The 22,388-nt window shown below is 48.5% G+C and overlaps 1 protein-coding gene across 3 annotated transcripts in view; it reads right to left on the reverse strand.

The window, feature by feature from the left end:
- MEGF6 (multiple EGF like domains 6) overlaps positions 1 to 22,388 on the reverse strand; it is a 409,802-nt gene that overhangs the window by 31,932 nt on the left and 355,482 nt on the right. For all 3 annotated transcript variants that reach the window (XM_040326458.1, XM_040326457.1, XM_040326459.1), the window contains 8 exons: positions 17,208 to 17,342; positions 13,390 to 13,515; positions 11,827 to 11,958; positions 8,746 to 8,874; positions 6,784 to 6,915; positions 4,860 to 4,988; positions 3,534 to 3,662; positions 1,588 to 1,716 (listed from right to left, as the gene is read on the reverse strand). In XM_040326458.1, the coding sequence (XP_040182392.1) occupies positions 1,588 to 1,716; positions 3,534 to 3,662; positions 4,860 to 4,988; positions 6,784 to 6,915; positions 8,746 to 8,874; positions 11,827 to 11,958; positions 13,390 to 13,515; positions 17,208 to 17,342 (1,041 nt within the window). The remainder of the gene's footprint in view (positions 1 to 1,587; positions 1,717 to 3,533; positions 3,663 to 4,859; positions 4,989 to 6,783; positions 6,916 to 8,745; positions 8,875 to 11,826; positions 11,959 to 13,389; positions 13,516 to 17,207; positions 17,343 to 22,388) is intronic.

Consider the following 22,388-nt stretch of genomic DNA (forward strand, 5'->3'; position numbering starts at 1 on the left):
GTAATCCTCCATGTTGCCTTTAGTACAGGTTTACTCTAAAGTGAGGGGTCTCCAAACTTTCTAAACAAGGGGCCAGCTGACTGTCCTTCAGACTTTAGGGGGGCCGGACTAGGGCCAGTAGGAGCAGGGCCGATCCTAGGGTCAAAGACGCCTGGGTGCAGAAATATTTCTGGCGCCCCCACATGGGCACGGTCATCTTACTCCCCTTTACAAATGTTTCTATGGCTACGACTCAAACACAGAGTTGCTCCCCTAAGAAGTCTTCATTAGAGTCCCCCATCAGAGTCCCCCCCAGCAGGTGTCCCCCATCAGGTCCCCCCCACAGCAGGTGTCCCCTATCAGAGCCCCACCACAGCGGATGTCCCCATTAGAGCCCCCTACAGAAGGTGTCCCCTATCAGAGCCCCCCCACATCAGGTGTCCCCCATCAGAGCCCCCCCCACAGCAGGTGTCCCCCATCAGAGCCCCCCCACAGCAGGTGTCCCCCATCAGAGCCCCCCCACAGCAGGTGTCCCCTATCACAGCCCCCCACAGCAGGTGTCCCCTATCAGAGCCCCCCACAGCAGGTGTCCCCTATCAGAGCCCCCCACAGCAGGTGTCCCCCATCAGAGCCCCCCCAGCAGGTGTCCCCCATCAGAGCCCCCCCCACAGCAGGTGTCCCCTATCAGAGCCCCCCCCCCCACAGCAGGTGTCCCCATCAGAGCCCCCCACATCAGGTGTCCCCATAGATCAGTACTTGTCCAATAGATCCCTGTAGCTCAGGCGTGCTGGGAGCAGAAGCACATTACAGGGGGCGGGGCATACGTGGCATCCTTGGTTACTTGGAGGGTGGCACTTGGAGAGCATTCCTGAGAGTGCACGGGATGATTGGCAGCAGCTCCGACCAACCCAGAAGCCTCTCATCACACCGCCTATGGGAGAAGAGACGACACACGTAGAGGGGGTGGGGCAGACAGGAGACTGCTCCATGCACACCGGACAGAATTGATTAGTGGAGCCTAGTGATGGCACGTGTTCCAGCACTAGGCTCCGCTGTGGTACCCAACCCGGATCCTGGGGACAGCGGGAGGTATGCGCTCTTGTCAGTTGCCAGCGGAGAGAGCAAGCGGGATGGAGAACCGCAGCATCCGCTACATGCGCTCCGCCTCTGGACACAGACAAGGAGGAGGGAGGGGAGCACTTTGGAGCTTCGGCGCCCCCACCTCTGCGGCGCCTGGGTGCGGAGCACCCGCGCCACCCTGCCTAGGATCGGCCCTGAGTAGGAGTAAAGAATGTCCTATCTTTGGTATCAGTGAGAGGAATAGTGCCCCGTTGTTGGTGTCAGTTGGAGGAATTGTGCCCCATCATTGATTTCAATTGAAGGAATTCTGCCCCATCGTTGGTATCAGTGGAAGGAAAAGTGTCACAATGTTGGTGTCAGTTTAGGGAATAGTGTCCCAGGAATGTGTAACCTTTAAAAAAGCCTACCCACAGCAAATGCAGACACCCTGATTGGTTGCTTTAGGAATACAGACAGTCCCACTGTGGGATAGACCAATCACAGAAAGAGTGCATAACCTCCTAGGTCCTGTTGTACCCAAGGTCTTACCTTGCTGGCATTGTGCTCCGGTCCACCCCGCGGCACAGACACACTCCCCGCTGGCATGGTCACACCGCGCACCATTAAAACAATGACACTTCTCTTTGCATTCACTTCCATATCTGTCCTCTGGGCACTCTACAAGACAAACACAATTGTGTAATATGTATGTAACCATAAAGGGCCCCCCAACCCACCCCCACCCCCACTACTCAGAAAAGTATGATTTAGGTACTTTTTTTATTATTATTTTAAATATATAAAACATTTCTGTTTCTGATTTCAACTTACCATAATTGTCAGCAGAGGTAGTTTTAGAAGGATATGGTCAGCCATAAGGACAATGTTGCAATGGTGGCTCACGGGGGGGGGGGGGGGGGGGCCTGAGTAGGGAAGCAGTTAAAATCGACTCCCCTGCTCCAGTCTTGGGACCCTTTCCATCAGTCCCGAGGCTCTTCCCAATGGTTCAGTGGCCCTTTGTCGATCCCAAGTCCCTTCCCTCCAAGCCCAGGGCCCTTCCCACTGATCCCGGGGCCCTTTACTCCTATGGCAGGGCCCTTTATTACGGTGGAACCTTTTCACATGTTCTGGAGCTGGCCCCCTTCATGCTGTTTTCCACAGTGGTGGGAAGCCAGGGCCCAGGCGCAAATGGGACCTTTGTGACCCAGGTAGTTCCGCCACAGACTAAAAGTTTTATAAGAAGATCAGGATAGATGGAGATTTCCCTTATGTCACTTATTAATGGATAATATTAAAGTGGAGGTTCACCCAAAAACCAAATTTTTAACATTAGATTGAGGCTCGTTTTGTGAAGGGGAATCGGGTGTTTTTTTTTAAATCAAAGCAGTACTTACCGTTTTAGAGAGCGATCTTCTCCGCCGCTTCCGGGTATGGGCTGCGGGACTGGGCGTTCCTATTTGATTGACAGGCTTCCGACGGTCGCATACAGCGCGTCACGATTTTCCAAAAGTAGCCGAACGTCGGTGCGCAGGCGACGTATAGAGCCGCACAGCCGCACCGACGTTTGGCTTCTTTCGGCTACTCGTGACGCGATGTATGCGACCGTCGGAAGCCTGTCAATCAAATAGGAACGCCCAGTCCCGAAGACCATCCCCGGAAGCGGCGGAGAAGATCGCTCTCTAAAACGATAAGTACTGCTTCGATTTAAAAAAAAACACCCGATTCCCCTTGACAAAATGAGCCTCAATCTAATGTTAAAAATTGTTTTTCGGGTGAACTCCCGCTTTAACCAATTGATGAATACTATTATTAATAGATTGCGTTAACCACTTAAGGACCGCCGCATGACTATATACGTCGTGACTTTGAAGAGGGATATCTCGGTAATGGTAGCACAACCGAGGTATCCATCTCTTCAGTCGGCGGTCCGGTTAATGATAATGGTGGCCTCTGCGGTGGATTCACTACGAGATTACCGTTATCGGCGGCTCCCGCCACTCTCCTGCGCCCTCCGCTGCTTACCAGAGCTGTCGGTAGCGGCGGAGGCGATCGGGTTCTATCCGTGGCTGGGTATGGATACGAGTGAGGACAAGATGGCCCCCCACCCGTCTCCATACCATCATTTTTTGTTTACAAAAAACGTAGCGAATCGGGACGCTCTCTACATTGCAGATAGAGAAAGGAGCTGTGTGTTAGTGGGCGTCCTGACTCTCCTGTAGTCCAAGGGAGGGGGCGAGCATGACACTCCACACCAGGGAGAAAGCCTCGCATTACTGTGTGTAGTTACAGACAGAAGAACAGGAAGTGAGGATTTCTCCGAAGAAATAAGGACATTTAAAATGGAAGGGGTGAGGTAAGTGAAAGAGGACTGCACTAAGGTAAAGGAAGCTATTTAGGAAAAATAATTGTACCTTTACATCCCCTTTAAGTGGTTAATTTAATTTTCCTTCTCATATGCTCCTGCCAGCATTATACAAGACACAGAATGGACTTACTTTGGTTGCAGGTGGAGCCAATCCAGCCATCTAGACAAGTGCAGGTCCCGCTAACATGGTCACAGCTACCGCCATTGGCACACTTGCAGCTGTTGGTACAGTCCGTGCCGTAGAATCCCTCTGGACAGGCTGCAGACATGCAACAATAAAATGAGGATTGTCATATTTGATACAGTTTTGTTTCATTACCAATTTCCACATTTCCACATTTCTTCAGTATTCTGTGCTCTTCTGGCCTGCTGAACCCCCCCCCCCCCCCCCCCCCCCGAGCCACTTATTTGGCATGTGTCATTTCTACACACCGAGACGCTCTGGCTGCTGAAATCACCTTATACAATTGTGTTTTATTAGAAACCATCTTAATATGAATGATATCTATGGAATAACTTTACTAATTACCGTATATACTCGAGTATAAGCCAAGCTTTTCAGCACATTTTTTTGTGCTGAAAATGCCCCCCTCGGCTTATACTCGAGTCACCTTTTTGCGCCCGATCTCCTGGACTATGGGGGCCCTGTACCGGCCGTCTGTAGGTCCCCTGGACCCCAAACTTGGCACACGCGTAGCCCCACTCTTCCTCTACAGGTGTGCAAAGTTTGCTCTCTGGGGGACCTACAGCTGGGGAGCACCGATTTTTCAAATCTTCCATAGACTCCCATGTTAAATGGTAATTTCTCCGGTGAATTTGGGGACCCGGTACCGGCCGGTCGTAGGTCCCCTGGACCCAGAACTTGGCACACATGTAGTCCTCTACAAGTGTGCAAATTTTGCTGTCTGGGGGACCTACAGCTGGGGGGCACCAATTTTTCAAAGCCGGGCACCTCTTCTATAGACTCCCATGTTAAATGTCAGTCTAGTCATGGGCACAGTGAGGCATGGGCACACTGAGGCATGGACATGGACACAGTGAGGCATGGGCACAGTGAGGCATGGACACAGTGAGGCATGGACACAGTGAGGCATGGACACAGTGAGGCATGGGCACAGTGAGGCATGCACACAGTGAGGCATGGACACAGTGAGGCATGCAGATGGATACCCTAGGCTTCTACTCAAGTCAATAAGTTTTCCCAGTTTTTGTGGTAAAATTAGGTGCCTCGGCTTATATTCGGGTCGGCTTAAACTCGAGTATATACAGTAATTCGATTTTATTTTTATTTTTTTAACAAGCACCATTAGCATTTGCTGACTACACATCGGTCGCTATTATTTACAGTAATCCAGCCAATCAATGTCTTCTTTGTAGTAAATAGGCTTTTGATTCATATCATCTCTGCCTTCAGTTTGAGGTCACATGTATAGAAAGTATAAAATAAAATACTTACGGAGTTCACAATAGGCCCCTCTCCAGCCCGGCGCACAGGTGCAGACTCCACTGACATGGTCACACTGCGCCCCGTTGTCACACGGACACTGGTGCCGACAATCGGAACCGTACCAACCAGCGGGGCACTCTGTCAGTAGCAAAAAAAGAAAAATCATGTTAGGAGGAAAAAGGTAATTCCCAGGCCTCTTCACCATGGATATCCCCTACCTCCTACCTACTTGATTTCTGTTTACCTGCACTGTCTCCATTGTAGGGGCCCCAGAGCATTACTTTCCCCAGGGGCCCATGATGCTATTAAGACGGCCGGCCCTGCACGTGAGTTGTTTTTCTCTGACAACTTTCTGTGTAATTATGGATTTCCACACTCGAGTTTGACACAGCAGCGATTTTACCAGGTAACAACAATAATAATATTTCCACTATCAATATTGTAGGTTGGCTGCATGTTTTTTGTATTGTCACCACTAGTGTTACATTTCTCTGCTCATTCGTCCCTGTTCACCTGTCACCAGTTTTCTTTTTGTGTATTTTTATTTTAGATATTCTATGCTCTCCAATAAGGAAAATCCCCTGAAGAAGGGATTCAATCCTGAAACGCGTCGGGGCCTCACCTTTATTCTGGAGACAGCATCTACATCAGAGCATATCTGTTTTGTTATTTGGATACTGTTTTTATTTGCCAGTCAATTTCATGTTGACACATTATTGACTTCTTAACCACTTGAGAGCCACGCTATAGACGAAAGACGTCCACAGCGCGGCTCTCAACTGCCGGGTCCTTTTATGTGCATTCCCCGCGCGCGCCGCTGGGGGCACGCAGCGGGGAAACACTGTGCCCGGCCCATCGCTAGGAAGCCGATGCGTGTGCCTGGCGGCCGCGATGTCCGCCAGGTACCCGCGATCGGCGGTGACAGCAGGGACGTGGAGCTCTGTGTGTAAACACAGAGCTCCGCGTCCTGTCAGGGAGAGAGGAGACCGATGCTGTGTCCCTTGTACATAGGGACACAGCATTGGTCACCTCCCCCAGTCAGTCTCCCTCCACACACAGTTAGAACACACCCAGGGAATACATTTAACCCCTTCCTCACCCCCTAGTGTTAACCCCTTCCCTGCCGGTCACATTTATACAGTAATTAGTGCATTTTTATAGCACTGATCGCTGTATAAATGTGAATGGTCCCATAATTGTGTCAAAAGTGTCCGATACGTCCGCCGCAATATCGCAGGCCCGACAAAAAAAACTTTTGCGCAAACCAATCAATATACGCTTATTGCGATTTTTTTAATAAAAATATGTAGAAGAATACGTATCAGCCTAAACCGAGTAAAAAAATATTTAAAAAAAAAAGAAAATGGGATATTATTATAACAAAAAGTAAAAAATATTGTGTTTTTTTTTTCAAAATGTTCAGTCTTTTTTTGTTAATAGCGCAAAAAATGAAAATCGCAGAGATGATCAAATACCACCAAAAGAAAGCTCTATTTGTGGGGAAAAATAATACAAATATCATTTGGGTACAGTGTTGTATGACCGCGCAATTGTCATTCAAAATGCGTCAGCGCTGAAAGCTGAAAATTGGTCTGGGCAGGAAGGGGGTTTAAGTGCCCAGTAATGAAGTGGTTAATACAGCTATTAATAAATGAATTACTTCGATACGTTATTGTATTTCATTCAGTTGCCTTTAGTCCCAACCCTTACAGGGGGACCCCCCCCCCCCCCTTCATTTACTATCAATCAACTATTTACTAGATACCAGATTCGTCTACCATAGAGGGTTTGGCGCTCTTCTCGGTTCTCGGACTTCCTGCCAAGTTCACAAATATCCAGCGAACCAAACTTTGCCCAGGTTGTCCATCCCTATTCAGGAATTATGAGTGGCAGTAACCATGCGATGTCTCTTGTAGACGCCCAATGAACTCACTCTGATCGCAGTGTCTCCCGGTGTAGCCCGGTTCGCAGATACAGTCTCCCGTCACCGAGTTACAGCCCCAGTAGCTGTTGCTGCAGTTACAGCTGTTAAGACAGTCCGCTCCCCATTGTCCGCTGTCACAGGCTGAAACAGAAAGCAAAATGGATGGTTACAAATGGAGCTACGGCCATTGTTATCTTCACTGCAGTTATCCTTGTGGGGGGCATGTTAGCCCAGATCTCCTTGGCATTGATTGTCCCTGAACTAGATGGCCAAATCACCACCCCGGTTCCTACTGATAAGAAACCCCAAGGTCAACACTAAGGCAGTCTTAGACTACATTCTGTTGGATTTTTGTTGTTTAGTCATTGTCCAAAGGGTAATTTATCTTCCTGCGATTGCAGCACCTACAGTGTCAGGGAATCCCTGCGTCTGGCATGCACATGGTATTTTCTTGCATAGAGTGGTGACCAGGCGCAGACTCGTATGAGTCCGTCCACAGTTCCCGTTGGTTCCAGCCAGCCTATTTAAAGGATGATCATGACCATGCTTACTGCTGACTGGTCTTCAGCTTTTCCTGGGCCTGTTTGCATCCTGTGTTTGATCTCCGTTACTGCCTCGGCTTGTTACTGACCTGACCCTGGGTCCTGCTTGCTCTTCTGACTTTTCTGCCTACCGCTCTGCTTTTGACTATGTTCTTGCCTATGCTTCTGTACCTTGCTTCAGTAGGGGAAATCTGTGCTGCACAGGGTGATTAGGGTGTGCCTGGGCACACCCTGTGTGCACTAGGGTGACCACATTTCCAAACTGCCATTCAGGGACACACACCCCTCTTTCACCTTCCTAAAAAAAGATGTAGTCTCGGGGTTGATCGGGAATTTGGCGGCGGGTTATTTGTCAGGTGGTTGTGCCACTTGCCACCCATAGCCTGCCACCAGATGCCGTTCTGCTGTCACTCCCTCTGCATGAGCCACGTGTGTAGAAGGAAAGGAGTGGTGTCACTATCTGGAGAGTGAAGATCACATCAGTCCCTGCTGCTTGCCGCTGGGTGTCGGAGAAGGAGGAGGTGCCGGGGTGGGTGGGGACAGCAGTGCTGCACTAGGCGCAGGCCTCGCTCCTGGCCTCACTGTCTGAGAGTAAATTGTCACTGGTTGCAAGATGCCAGGCAGCGTCGACCCTAGCAACCAGTTCCCGAAATGTGGTGGGAAAGTGACCTGAGGTGGGAAAGTGACCTGAGGTGGGAAAGTGACCTGAGGTGTGCCGGGGTCACGTGGTCAGTATGCCTAAAAGGGGGCATACCCAAGTAGAAGTAAAAGAAGAAATTGCAAGAAAAAAGGGGATGGGTGGGTGGGACACCAGAAAACCGACGCCCAGAAGGAGGAAGGAGGGCGGGTTTAAATACCTCCCGACTCCTCCTACAAACACAGGCTGACCTGCGGTCAGCCTTTCACTAGTAGGGGTGGCTGTGTCCTCTATTTCATTCTGGGACATTGTATTGTCCCAGAATGAAGGTGCCCGGGACCCAGGACAGACATGTCAATTGCGGGACAGTCCCGGGCAATCCGGGACATATGGGCACCCTAGTGCGCAATGCTATGAAGGACATTAAGATGATCTGGCAGTGTAACTATAAATGCATGCAAATGCACTGTTTGTACATTGGAAATTGTTTAAACTTGTTCAATAAACACCTTTTTGATTAAAAAATACATAAAAATACTTTGGGTTGTAGACACTACCAGCTGCCTGGTGGACACTTCCTTGTTTTAATTTTGCTTGACCGACATGATTTCCCTGAAATAATGATAATGGTCCCGGATAATGGTCTGCCCTTCCCCCAATACTTCTGATGTTGGTCTTGGTGTGAGGTCTTTGGCTCGCCAATGTTTGACATTCACTCAACCGCCTCACCACCTGAACAATGAACCACGGAAGATCATCTATAAACCACGATGCGATCGGCTGGCCACGTACCTCTCCGACAGTTATGGCCCGTCCATCCAGGTGGGCAAGAGCATCTACCAGTTACAGGGTCACACTGCCCATCATCCTGACAAGAACACCTTGACTGGCATCCTTGGCCAAACCATCCAGAAGGACATTCTGTAATACAAAAAATGATACCTTTTGGTTTCCATCAACACAACTCTATGCTTATCAGAGATATATATATATATATATAAAAGAAAAGTCAAAAACCATATCCTGTCCTTCAACCAAAGGGACACAAATGTAACTGGTCCTTGCATGGCACTGAACCCCTTACAGTGGCTATACATTAAAGTGATAGTAAAGGTTCTGATTTTTTTGATGTCATACTTACCTCCACTGTGCAGTTCATTTTGGCCCTGAACTTCGTCTTCTGGGATCCCATGGCGGCTGTCTCGGCTCCTCCCCCCCTCCGCAAGAACGAACCCCCTCTGTGAAGCTTTCTCCCAAGGGGGTTACCTTGCGGGCGTACTCCCGTGTGATACAGTCGGCGGCCATAGTGTATGACTCGGCCCGGCCCCCGGCACACTGCGTCATTGGATTTGATTGACAGCAGCGGGAGCCAATGGCTGCGCTGCTATAAATCTATCCAATGAGGAGCCGTTCAGAGATTGAGAGAACGCAGGATCGCGCCCATGGAAATTCGGGGCTCAGGTAAGTAAAACAGGGGTTGGAGGGGAGGAGAGTGCAAGGTGTTTTTTCACCTTAATGCATAGAGGTGAAAAAACAAGAAGCTTTACAACCCCTTTAAGGTAAAAAAACCTTATGGGTGCAGATACCCCCCCCCCCCCAAAACGTACCCAAGCCCAATCTTGATCCAGCAAAGTGCATGAGAGCAGCTCTCTCTCCTCATTGGCTCACCAAGTTGTAGGAGCCATTGGGGGGGGGGGGGAATAAGTCACGCTCTGTTAACCTGGACGAGTGCCCTGACAACAAGAGGAAAAGTAGTGACAGGGGAGGAAGCTCCAGCTGATTGGCAGCCTCAGCTCTGTCTGAAGGGGGGTATCCCTTCCATCCAATCAGATCTCAGTGCACTCCTCACTAAGCTCTGCAGAGTGTACCTTCTGTTCTCCATCCCCCTTTTTTTTCTGATAGGTCAGACAAGCTTTATAAATTATGAAATGTAAATAGCTGTAGAGAAGAGTCTGATGCAGATAAACAGATAGGGCCAGATTCTTGTACTTTCTGCGGCGGCATCGCGTAAGCTATTTACACTACACCGCCGCAACTTACTGGAGCAAGTGCCGTATTCCTCAAGCACTTGCTCCGTAGTTTGCGGCGGCGTAGTGTAAAAGGCCCGGCGTATCCCCGCGTAATTCAAAGGGGGCGGCCTATATTTAAATTAAGCGCGCCCCCGTGCCGTTCGAACGGCGCATGCGCCGGGCTAAAAATAGCCCAGTGCGCATGCTCCAGTTCTCGACGGAAAACATCAATGACGCCAAGGTGTGCGTCATTGACGTAAAGTCGTATTCAAGAACGACTTAGGAAAACGACGTACCCAACGGGAAAAGACGACGCGGACTCGACGCCATACTTAACATGGCATACGTGGGACTGGCGTAAGGTTACCCCTCATATAGTAGGGGTAACCTTACGCAAACGACGGTTACGCGACGCGAATTCGTTCGGGAATCGGCGTATCAGGCTCATTTGCATAAACAAATGAGACCTGAACGTAAACGCCACCTAGCGGTCGACATAGTATTGCATTTAGGATCCGACAGTGTAAGTGATTTACACTAGTCGGATCTTAGCCTAAATCCGGCGTATCTTGTTTTGTGAATACAAAACAATGATACGCCGGCGGGAATTTCGAATTACGCCGGTGTATCAGTAGACACACCGGCGTAACTTGTTTGAGAATATGGCCCGTACAACTTATGTAGGAGGATTTGTTACATCTCTATGTATCACCTGAGACCAGGTATATGTGAGGGTTTACAGATACTTTAAATGCAACTTGATACCAGCCTCAGGTAATGTCTTGTACAGCAGCACTCAGACTAGGAAACCATTAGGAGCCAATCAGGTGTGCTGCACTCACATATGCTGAGAAAGAACATACTGGGCCAGATTCAGGTAGATCCGCGCAATATTTGCGTGGGCAAAGGGCAACGATTTTTGCTCTGCGCCCACGCAAATATTTTGATTTGCCCGCGATTCACGGAGCAGTAGCTCCGTAAATTGCACGGGCGCTATGCTAATTAGCCCGGCGTAAGGGCGCCTAATGTAAATGATCTCGCCGGGGGCGGGAATCATTTAAATTAGGCGCGCTCCCGCGCCGAGCGAACAGCGCATGCTCCGTCGGGAAACTTTCCCGACGTGCATTGCGGCAAATGACGTCGCAAGGACGTCATTTGCTTCTAAGTGAACGTGAATGGCGTCCAGCGCCATTCACGAATCACTTACGTAAACGACGTGAAATTTAAATTTCACGAGCGGGAAGGGCGGCTATACTTTAGCATTGGCTAAAGTCGCCGTACGGAAACTCCGTACCTTGCGTGCGCAGGGCCCGCGCAACTTTTGTGAATCGGTGGTAGTATGCAATTTGCATACTATACGCCGATCACAATGGCCGCGTCCCCTAGCGGACAACGCAAGAATGCAGCCTGAGATATGAAGGCATAAGGAGGCTTATGCCTGTCATATCCTAGGCTGCAGTCCGCGTAGCGATGTTCCTGAATCAGGGGCATTCGCTACGCGGGAGCAAAACAGCTATTGCGCCGCGCAACCTATGGTTGCGCGGGCGCAATAGCCTCTTGAATCTGGGCCACTGATTGGAGAAGGAAGCAGAGTGAGCAACATTATTTCCTCATTAGTTTGTTGCTGCTCCCTTACTATCCAATCACAGGTTGGAGGCAGGAAGGTGACCCAGCTTTATTGCTTTACTACAGTAGTAAAAAAAAGCCAAAAGACTGTACTTTGTAACTGTACTGTGTGGCAGAGCTGTGTAAATCCCAGAACTGGACCAACAGAACATTTGGTAGGTAAAACAGCCATCTGTCCAGAGACGATTTGTTAGATTTCTATTCCAATCCGACGCAGTTCAGTGCTGCAGATACTTACTAACGGCGCAATGGCTGCCGCTATGTCCGGGCGCACAGACGCACTCCCCCGTGGCTGGGTTACATCTGCCGGCGTTCTCGCAGAGGGGGCAGATCTCCTGGCACCGGAGCCCCCACAGCCCTGCTGGGCACTCTGTAACAGACACACAAGAATGGCAACTATTTACAGCTCAGATTGGAACAACCACGTTTAATCCCTTTCAGGCCGCAGACCGCGGCTCGTAAATCCCCAACGCCAGCCAACGCATAAATTTCCGATGACATCGATTGTGGAGATTTCTGCTGACTGGTTAGAAAATAAAAACATTTCCTATAGCAGATCAGTATAAATCAGAAAATGAACTATAAAAGTATAAAAGGAATAACAACACTCGCATTAAGACCCGCCCTTTTTCTGACAATCTGTATTTTTTTGCTAGAAAATTACTTAGAACCCCCCAAACAATATATATATATATAAATCTATATATATTTTTTTATTTATATCTATATATATTTTTTTTTATTTTATTTATAGATAGATAGATAGATAGATAGATAGATATTTTTTTATTTATATCTATATATTTTTATTTTATATCTATATATATTTTTTATTTATATCTATATATATATATATATATATTTTTATTTATATATATATACACACACACACATATATCTATATATCTATCTATCTATCTATCTATCTATCTATCTATCTATCTATCTATCTATCTATATTTCTCTCTCTCTCTCTCTCTCTCTCTCTCTCTATATATATATATATATATTTTTATATCTATATATATATATATATATATATATATATATATAAAGGGGCAAATCCACAAAAACGTAGCCTAACTTAACTTTTACCATTTAAGTTACACTGGCGGAAAATTTCTACCTAAGTGCCCGATCCACAAAGCACTTACCTAGAAATTTTCGGCCGTGTAACTTAAATGTCTCCGGCGCAAGGCGGTCCTCTTCTGCAGGGGGCGATGACAATTTAAATGAGGCGCGCTCCCGCGCCGGCCGTACTGCGCATGCTCGTGACGTCATTTTCCCGACGGGCAGCGCGCAAAATTACGTTACGCCGGGCTTTGTGGATTGCGACGGGACAATAAAGTTACGTCTGGTAAAAAAAAAGTTACGCGCCGAAAAATAAAATTCAAAATTTAAAAAAAATAGCGGCGATCGAAAAAAAGGTCTGTTTTTACAAGGTGTAACTAGTTTACACTTTGTAAAAGCATCCCTAATTTTACGTATGCAAACGTAAACTTACGCAGAAAAAACAAAGCTGAAAAGCTTTGTGGATCTCCGTAAGTCCTCATTTGCATACGCAAAGCGGCATTTCAACGCGAAATGCCCCCAGCGGCGGATGCGGTACTGCATCCTAAGATCTGACAGTGTAAGTGTCTTACAGATGTCGGATCTTCTGCCTAACTATGGAAAACTGCTTCTGAGGATCAGTTCCAAAGATAGGCACAGGGATACGCAGGCTGAACAGCAGTTCCGTTTTGAGGATTTGGCCCAAAATATCTACTCTGATATTATGTTGCCAGTTCATTGTTTTGTTTACCTTCTGAACAATCTGAGCCGGTTTTGCCAGCTGGACATAGGCACGTGCCATCAATATGGTTGCATGGAGCTCCACCACACGAACAGCTCTGCAGGCACTGCTTTCCATATTTCCCTGCCAGGCACTCTGTACATGAATAAAAAACACCAAAATGAGTTACTTGTGACTTTTACATGGTGAAGTAATCTCAGGGGGCACAACAGATCCTCGAAGAACCTTTATTGGAGGAAAAATAGAGTGCCCATTCTTAACGGGATGCTGGTGAAACACTGAACAGTCCTTTCCACTTGGTTCTTCCATAGGTCTAATAAAGGCATCAATAGCAAATGTAAAATCAAAAAACCCTAGCAGAAACTTTACCTTCTAGATAAGTAGGAGGTTAAGGTATGGCCCCCAAACCTCATGGACCCTGAAGCAGCCTGACCATCTGAAGCACCTCATAGACCATATGACATAGCCTCATGGGCGTCCGCTCCATAGGGCAAGGGGGGGCAACTGACCCCCCCCCCTGGAAAATCGAGAAGGTGTTGAAGATTCTCGCGGGCACGGGCTGTCTGAGCGGTCCCGGGCTGGATGTCACACAGGCACAGCGAGCAGAGTGAAGCCTCCTCCCCTCCAGTGTTTATGTGTACACAGGGCCTCGGGAACCTGCTGTGTCTGTGCCGCACTGATGGCTGATCTGAGGTACTGAATAGGATGGGGGGAGGGGGGTCCATCTGTGCTGAAGGGGGGATTTGTGCTCAGGGCCGTTTGAGGACATTTGGGGGCCCCAGGCAAAAAAAAAAAAAAAGTGACATTTCAATTTTTAAGTTGAGAAGCGGGGGGGGGGGGGGGGCGTTGGCGACTTACCTCTATCCTTGCACCACGCACACAGATGTTGGTGTCCGCACAGGGGCCCCAGCAGGGAGGGCCCTTGCTGCATCGCTGCGTCCTCCTGCAGTCCAGTCGGCCGTGTAACATTACCGCGTGGCGGAACAGGAGATTCAGTTTGCTGTTCCCGGGGGCCGGACTGAAAGGAAGTGAACACTCAGTGTGTGCACTTCCTGTCAGTCCGGCCGGGGACAGGAACCTGATTCTCCTGTACCGCGCGGTTATGGTACACGGCCGACCGGACTGCAGGAGGACGCAGCGGTGCGGCAGGGGCCTTCCCTGCTGGGGCCCCTGGCCAGCTCGGGGGCCCCCTGGCCAGCTCGGGGCCTGAGGCAAATGCTTGCTTTGCCTGTCGGGTTCCGACGGGCCTGTTTGTTCTGAATGGGGGGTCCATCTGTGCTAAAGGGGGGGGTCTGTACTGAAGGGGGGGGGTATGTGCTGGAGGGGGATCCATCTGTGCTGAAGGGGGGGTCTGTGCTTAACCACTTGGGATCCGCCTGCCGTCAATTGACGGCTACAGTGCGGATCCCAATTTCCAAACTGCCGTCAATTGACGGCCGCCCCTTTGGGCGTTCCCCGCGCGCGCTCCAGAGCGCGCTGCGGGGAAAATCTGTGTTGGCCGTGTCCCTCGGACACAGCCAATTACAGATCGCCGCGAACGGCCAATCAGAGTGGCCGTTCGCGAGGCGATCTGTGCGGCCAATGAGAGAGAATCTCATATGTAAACATATGAGATCATCTCTCATTGCCGTTTTACACAGAGACAGCGGTGCTGTCTCTGGAGAGGAGACGGATCTGTGTCTCTTGTACATAGAGACACAGATCGGTCACCCCCCCCAGTCACCCCCCCTCCACCTACAGTTAGAACACTATACAGGAAACATATTTAACCCCTTCCTCACCCCCTAGTGTTAACCCCTTCAATGCCAGTCACATTTATACTGTAATTAGTGCATATTTATAGCACTGATCGCAGTATAAATGTGAATGGCGCCAAAAATGTGTCCGATGTGTCCGCCATAACGTCGCAGTCCCATTAAAAATCGCAGATCGCCGCCATTTCTAGTAAAAAAAAATAATTAAAAAAAAATAATTCTGTCCCCTATTTTGTAAGCGCTATAACTTTTGCGCAAACCAGTCGCTTATTGCGATTTTTTTTTTTTTTTACCAAAAATATGTAGAAGAATACGTATCGGCCTAAACTGAGAAAAAAAAATGTTTTGTTTTTTTTTAAATTGGGATATTTATTATAGCAAGAAGTAAAAAATATTGTATTTTTTGCAAAATTGTCTCACTTCTTTGTTTATAGCGCAAAAAATAAAAACCGCACAGGCGATCAAATACCACCAAAAGAAAGCTCTACTTGTGGGGAAAAAAGGACGTAAATTTTGTTTGGGAGCCACGTCGCACGACCGCGCAATTGTTAGTTAAAGCGATGCAGTGCCGAAAGCTGAAATTTCACCTGGGCAGGAGGGGGGTATATGTGCCCAGTAAGCAAGTGGTTAAAGGGGGTCCATTTGTGCTGAAGGGGGGTCTGTGCTGAATGGAGGGGTCTGTGCTCAAGAGGGGGTCCATCTGTTCTGAAGGGGGGGGGGTCCATCTGTGCTGAAGGGGAGGTCCATCTGTGCTGAAGGGGGGGTCCATCTGTGCTGAATCTGTACATTCTCTAAGCTATATTTATATGGGCATGGAGTGAACCTGAATAATCTCAAGCTATTTCACACTGCCAGCTGGCCGCGTTATCGGTAAAGCGGCGCTAAAAATTGTCGCTTTACCATCGTTTTATCTGCGCTATATGGCCGCTAGCGGGGTGCTTTTAACCCCCGCTAGTGTTTGAAGAAAAGGTAAAATGCGACCGTGTATCGCTACCGCCGAAGCGCCCCCCCCCCCGAAAAAAATTCAGCGGATGCCCATGCATAGCCTCCATTGGACTGGGGAGTTTTTGTGGATCTTCTGAGCTGGTCAGATGTCCCCAGGGCAGGTTGAGTAGCTTAAACTCTAGTCTGTGCACAATATAAATGGGCCAAGCAGCAGTCTCTGGACTTTTGTTTGCCTCAAAAGCAAGGCTGTTGCAGGCAAATACTGTGAATAAAATATGTTAAATGTGCAAATCTTCTGGGAAGACTTTTGAAAAATGAATGGTCTTGTGACGCGGTCACTTTAAGCAAGTTAAAGCATGGCGGCCGTCTTTCAGTTTGTTGTAAAAGGACAACTTTCTCCAGCAGAGTACTGAAGCTTGGTAGTATCTCACCCCTCTCCTTTGTGAATATGGTGGGTAGGGCTACCTTAGTTACTTTTAATACTTGTAACATGGCATGCTTACCAGTTGCGGCGGCTCATGCAAGGCCCAGGGGCGCCGCCCTCCCCCCCCATATCCATGCGCCTGACCCCCTAATCCACATGCGGGGTGACAGACGCATGGATTCCAATGTTTTTTTTTGTTTGAAGCACATGATTAGAGCCAGAGGCTCTATTTGGCTTCAAAATAGGGTAGGCTCGGGGCGCAGAGCACTGTGCCCCGAGTTCACCCACTTGTGTGACAATAGCGAATGAATATTTTCTATTGTCACACTGATTCTCCTCCCGGCCAACCAGACCTGTCACCCGATTGGCTGAAAGGATAGGCGATCATATTGGCCACCTAGGAGGAGGAGGAGGGAGGAGATGAACGGCAGAAGCCGCCATGATGCAGAAGAGGGGAGGAGGGGCACTGCCCATGACCTAGAAGTGCGGGGCTGGTGAACAACCGGCCGACTGCAGGGGGGTAGGGTGCGGGTGACTTGACTGACTGACACCAGCCGCCACTGATGCTCACATAACATGGAAAAGCAGGTTTCAAGTATGACTGCAGTACAATTTCTCCAGGCCAGAGTTATATGGGGGAGGGGGGGTATGGGTGCCTACTGTGCGGGTCTATGGAGAGTAGTGTAGGTCTTTAGTGCCATTACCTTGGTCACAGTTGTCCCCTTGGTATCCCTCTGGACACAGCCTCAGACACTTCCCATTTGTGTGGTCGCAGGTCACTCCAGGTGGGCACTCGCATTTACTCTTGCAGCCGATGCCATAAAATCCGGCGTCACATTCTGTATATCAGAAAAGTACAGATAGAAATTTATCAGCACTGATCCTTCTATGGAGTCACAAGCCAGAAAAAGTTTCTAAAAGTACTAAAAAGTTTATCAAAATACATTTTGAGGGGACAGGAAATTTAAACTGTTATACAAGCTGTACACTCACTACACAACATTGTAGCAAAGTGTCATTTCTTCAGTGTTGTCACATGAGAAGATACAAGAAAAGATTTACAAAAATGTGAGGGGTGTACTTACTTTTGTGAGATACTGTATGATTTTTTTGTGCAATTTGTTTAGTTTCGAATTCGTTTAACAAATTTTGACAAATTCGTTAATTCCAAAGTTTCCGAATTTTACAATTTCTGAATTTTCGGATTTCTGATTTTCGGAAATTTTGAATTTTGGAAATTTGAAAATTCGAAAATTGCAAAATTCGAAAATGGGAAATTTGGAAAGTTGAATTTCTGAATTCCGAATTTTTAGAATTTCCGAAGTTCGGAAATTCGTTTTTTTCCATTTTCGTTTCATTAGTTTTTTTGCTTTTTCGGAAATTCCAAAATACGGAATTTGGAAATTCGGAATTCAGAATTTTCGAACTTCCGAATTTCCAAAAAAAGCAAAAAAACAAATGAAACGAAAACGAAAAAAAGAGATTTTTAATACAGCTTACCTGTAAAATCTTTTTCTTGGAGTACATCACGGGACACAGAGCGGCATTCATTACTATATGGGTTATATGGAGTACCTTCAGGTGTAGACACTGGCAATCTCAAACAGGAAATGCCCCTCCCTATATAACCCCCTCCCATAGGAGGAGTACCTCAGTTTTGTAGCAAGCAGTATGCCTCCCAAAATGGTCCTCAAAAAAGAGGGGTGGGAGCTCTGTGTCCCGTGATGTACTCCAAGAAAAAGATTTTACAGGTAAGCTGTATTAAAAATCTCTTTTTCTTTATCGTACATCACGGGACACAGAGCGGCATTCATTACTATATGGGATGTCCCAAAGCAATGCTTACAATGAGGGGAGGGAGAACATCTCCAAGACAAAAGGATTTAATTTAGAGATATACTCAAATCATAATAAATCCAACTTAGTTGAGAAAAATAATTTTAAATTTTAAATTTAACTCAAAAAAGAGGAGCCCCCGGAATCCGAGGGTCTCACACTGCAGCCTGCAGCACTGCCTGCCCGAAGGCAGCATCAGTATTCCTTCTTACGTCCAACTTGTAGAATTTTGTAAACGTGTGGACAGAAGACCAGGTTGCCGCCTTGCAAACTTGAGCCATAGAGATCTGGTGGTGTGCTGCCCAGGAGGCGCCCATGGCTCTAGTAGAATGAGCCTTTAATGATACTGGAGGAGGCAACCCTTTCAAGCCGTAGGCCTGAGTGATTAATTGCTTAATCCACCTAGAAATGGTGGACTTTGCAGCTGCCTGCCCCTTCTTGGGCCCATCCGGTAGAATGAACAGCACATCTGTTTTCCGGATCTTCTTTGTAGCTTTAAGATAGGCCTTCATGGCCCTGACAATATCCAAGGTATGCAGCAACCCTTCCTTTCTGGAAGTAGGTTTAGGGAAGAAGGATGGTAATACCAAATCCTGGTTCAAATGAAAACTGGATATGACCTTCGGTAGGAAGGAAGGATGAGGGCGGAGAACGACCCTGTCCTTATGAAAAACAAGATATGGTTCCTTACAGGATAAGGCCGCTAGCTCCGAAACTCTTCTTGCGGAAACTATGGCAACCAAAAATACTTGAAAATAAGTGAAAAAAGGATAATGCGCTAAATCGAATGCCAATCCTTTATCCACTCCTAGCTGGAGAAAACTTAATACTCTATCGATGGTAAATTTGCGAGAAAGCCATCGCTTGGACTCACACCAGCCTACATAGGCCTTCCAGACCCTGTAATAAATCACCCTAGAGACCGGTTTCCTGGCTCTGATTAGGGTAGAGACTACTTTCTGAGACAGACCTCTACCCCTGAGAATCAGGGATTCAGCTTCCAGGCCGTCAAATTTAGATGCCGTAAGGCAGGGTGGAGGATCGGACCTTGCGATAGCAGGTCTGGCCGTAGAGGAAGAGTCCAAGGGTCTCCCACTACCATCTTTAGGATGAGTGAGTACCATGCCCTTCTGGGCCATGCTGGAGCTACCAGGATGACTGGTATGTGTTCCACCCGGATCCTGCGCAGCAGGCGGGGTAGTAACTGGAGCGGGGGAAACGCATAAAGAAGTTTGAACTGATGCCAAGGGCAAACCAACGCATCGGTTCCGCAGGCCATCGGATCCCTTGAGCGGGATATGAACCTGTCTAGTTTCTTGTTGAGTCTCGATGCCATGATATCCACGTCCGGCACTCCCCATCTCTGGCAGAGTGCTTGAAAGACTTGTGGATGCAGAGACCATTCCCCCGGCCATAGAGTCTGGCGGCTTAAGAAGTCCGCCTGAAAGTTGTCCACTCCTGGAATGAATATTGCCGATATGCAGGGCACATGCGCCTCTGCCCATAGGAGAATCAAGCTCACCTCTCTATGAGCGGCTTGACTCCTGGTTCCCCCTTGGTGATTTATGTATGCCACGGCCGTGGCATTGTCTGATTGAATTCTCACCGGGAACCCCTGCAATTTTGACGTCCAAGCCCTGAGGGCTAGTCGAGCAGCTCTGAGCTCCAAGATGTTGATGGGCAACTGCTTCTCTGGCTTTGCCCAAGTACCTTGGCGAGTGCAACCATCCAAAATTGCTCCCCAGCCCGTCAGGCTGGCGTCTGTGGTCACTATCTTCCAAGCCACTGGGCTGAAAGACTTCCCCTTCAGTAGATTCTGAGGGTCTAACCACCAACACAGACTTTGTCGGACTCTTGATAAGAGCGGCAACGGGATATCCAAGGCCTGTGGCCTTCTGCTCCATGCTGACAGGATGGCTGCCTGTAGGATGCGAGTGTGGCTCTGGGCGTATGGTACCGCCTCGAACGTGGCCACCATCTTGCCTAGTAACCTCATACATAGGCGAATAGTCGGTTCTTTCTTGCTTAGAACCAGTAGGATTAATTCCTTGATGGCTTTTACCTTCCTCAGGAGGTAGGAACACTCCTTGTTGTTCTGTGTCTAATCTCATGCCGAGATATTCCAACTGCCTTGTGGGCTGGAAAGCTGACTTTTCTCGATTTAGGACCCAGCCGAACCTCTCGAGGTATTGGACCGTGAGGGCCACTGCTCGCTCCAAGCCGGGAGACGAGTGGTCTATGACTAGGAGGTCGTCCAGGTATGCTAGGATCGTGACCCCTTGGATCCTTAGCTTGGCTAGGATCGGAGCTAGGACCTTCGTGAACACCCGGGGGGCCGTAGCCAACCCGAAGGGAAGCGCCACGAATTGGAAGTGACGCGAAGCCACCATGAAGCGTAGATATCTTTGATGTGGCTGATAAATTGGAACATGAAGGTAGGCATCCTTTATGTCTATGGACGCCATGAAGTCGTCCTTCTGGAGTGTGGCAGCTGCTGACCGCACGGATTCCATCCGAAATGAGCGGATCTTTAGATATGCATTTACCATCTTTAGGTCCAAAATTGGCCTGACATCTCCATTGGATTTTGGGATGATGAATAGGTTGGAGTAGAAACCCAGCCCCTGTTCCAGGACTGGCCGGAATCCGAGGCGGATCGTTTGGAATCCGAGGCGGATCGTTTGGAATCCTCGACTCCTGGAAATGAGGAGGAGGAAACCTTAGGCAATCTAATTTGTAGCCTGTGGCCACGGAAGACCGTACCCACTCGTCGGGAATGCTGGCTTCCCAAATCTCTGAAAAGAGTCGCAGCCTTCCCCCCACCTTCGTGGGTGGGGGCGCCCCTTCATAAGGTTGGCTTGGGGGCTGGTTTTGCTGGTTTGCGAAACCACTGCCTTTTGCCTCTAACAGCCTGTCCTTGTGATTTGCTGTTGAAGCCGAAGTTTGCTTTTGCAGGAGGCCGTCGATACTGCTTGGCATTAGAGGGCCCCTGCCCAGGGGAATACTGTCGTTTAAACGCAGGCCCCTGAACCTTCTTCTTAGTTGGCAAGAGAGTACTCTTGCCGTTTGAAATGGTCTGAATGTATTTATCTAGGTCTTCTCCGAAGAGTCTTCTTGCATGGGGGCTCAGCCTCCCAGCTTTTTAACCATAAGAGTCTTCTCATATGGATAAGGGATAACGATAAACGTGACGCTTGCTGGATAGAATCCTTGATTGCGTCTACCGTAAAACATATGGCCTTAGGGACATCCGAAAATTCTTCTGCCTGCTGGGCAGGAATAAGTTTAAGCATCTGCTTAAATTGATCCGATAATGCTTGAGCGACCCCAATCGCAGCCACAGCTGGCTGTACTACTGCCCCTGCAGTAGTGAAGGAGTTCTTAAGTAGTGCTTCCAAGCGCTTATCAACTGGATCCTTGAACACCTGTATGTTTTCTACAGGGCATGTTAACGATTTGTTAACACATGAGATGGCTGCGTCCACTGCAGGAGTAGCCCATCTTTTGGAAAAAATTTTCTTCCATAGGATATAGGACAGAGAACTTCTTAGGTGGTAAGAAGATCTTATCTGGCTTGTTCCAATCTTGGAACAAAACTCCCTCTAATAGAGGATGGATCGGAAACACAGCATTGCTTTGAGGCGCCCTCAGTGAGCCCAAAGCTGAAACCGTCGATACCTGGAGATCTGGTACTGGCAAGTTGAATGCCCTATGGACCAAGTCCGACAATCCTTGAATCCACCAGCTCTCCCTCAGGGAGACTGCCCCAGACTCCTCTGTATCCGGATCTTCGATCCCTGAACCTACTTGGTCCTTGTCCAAGAGGTCGTCCAATTCCCCTGAGGAAAGGACCTCCTCTTCTGAGGGTCCGCGCTCGGGCGACAGAGATCTATTCCGCTTACTGCCCCGCATAGCTGCGGCTATCATTTTACCCATGCTTTTCTGCATCTCTTTTAAAGAGGTGAGTAATACCTCCTCCGTGACCATCTTAGGGTTGGACTGACCCGCGTCAGCTCCAGCCCCAGATCCCGATGGCCCCAAGGCTCCCT

Source organism: Rana temporaria, chromosome 10, assembly GCF_905171775.1.
Source record: "Rana temporaria chromosome 10, aRanTem1.1, whole genome shotgun sequence".
Taxonomy (NCBI): Eukaryota; Metazoa; Chordata; class Amphibia; order Anura; family Ranidae; genus Rana; species Rana temporaria.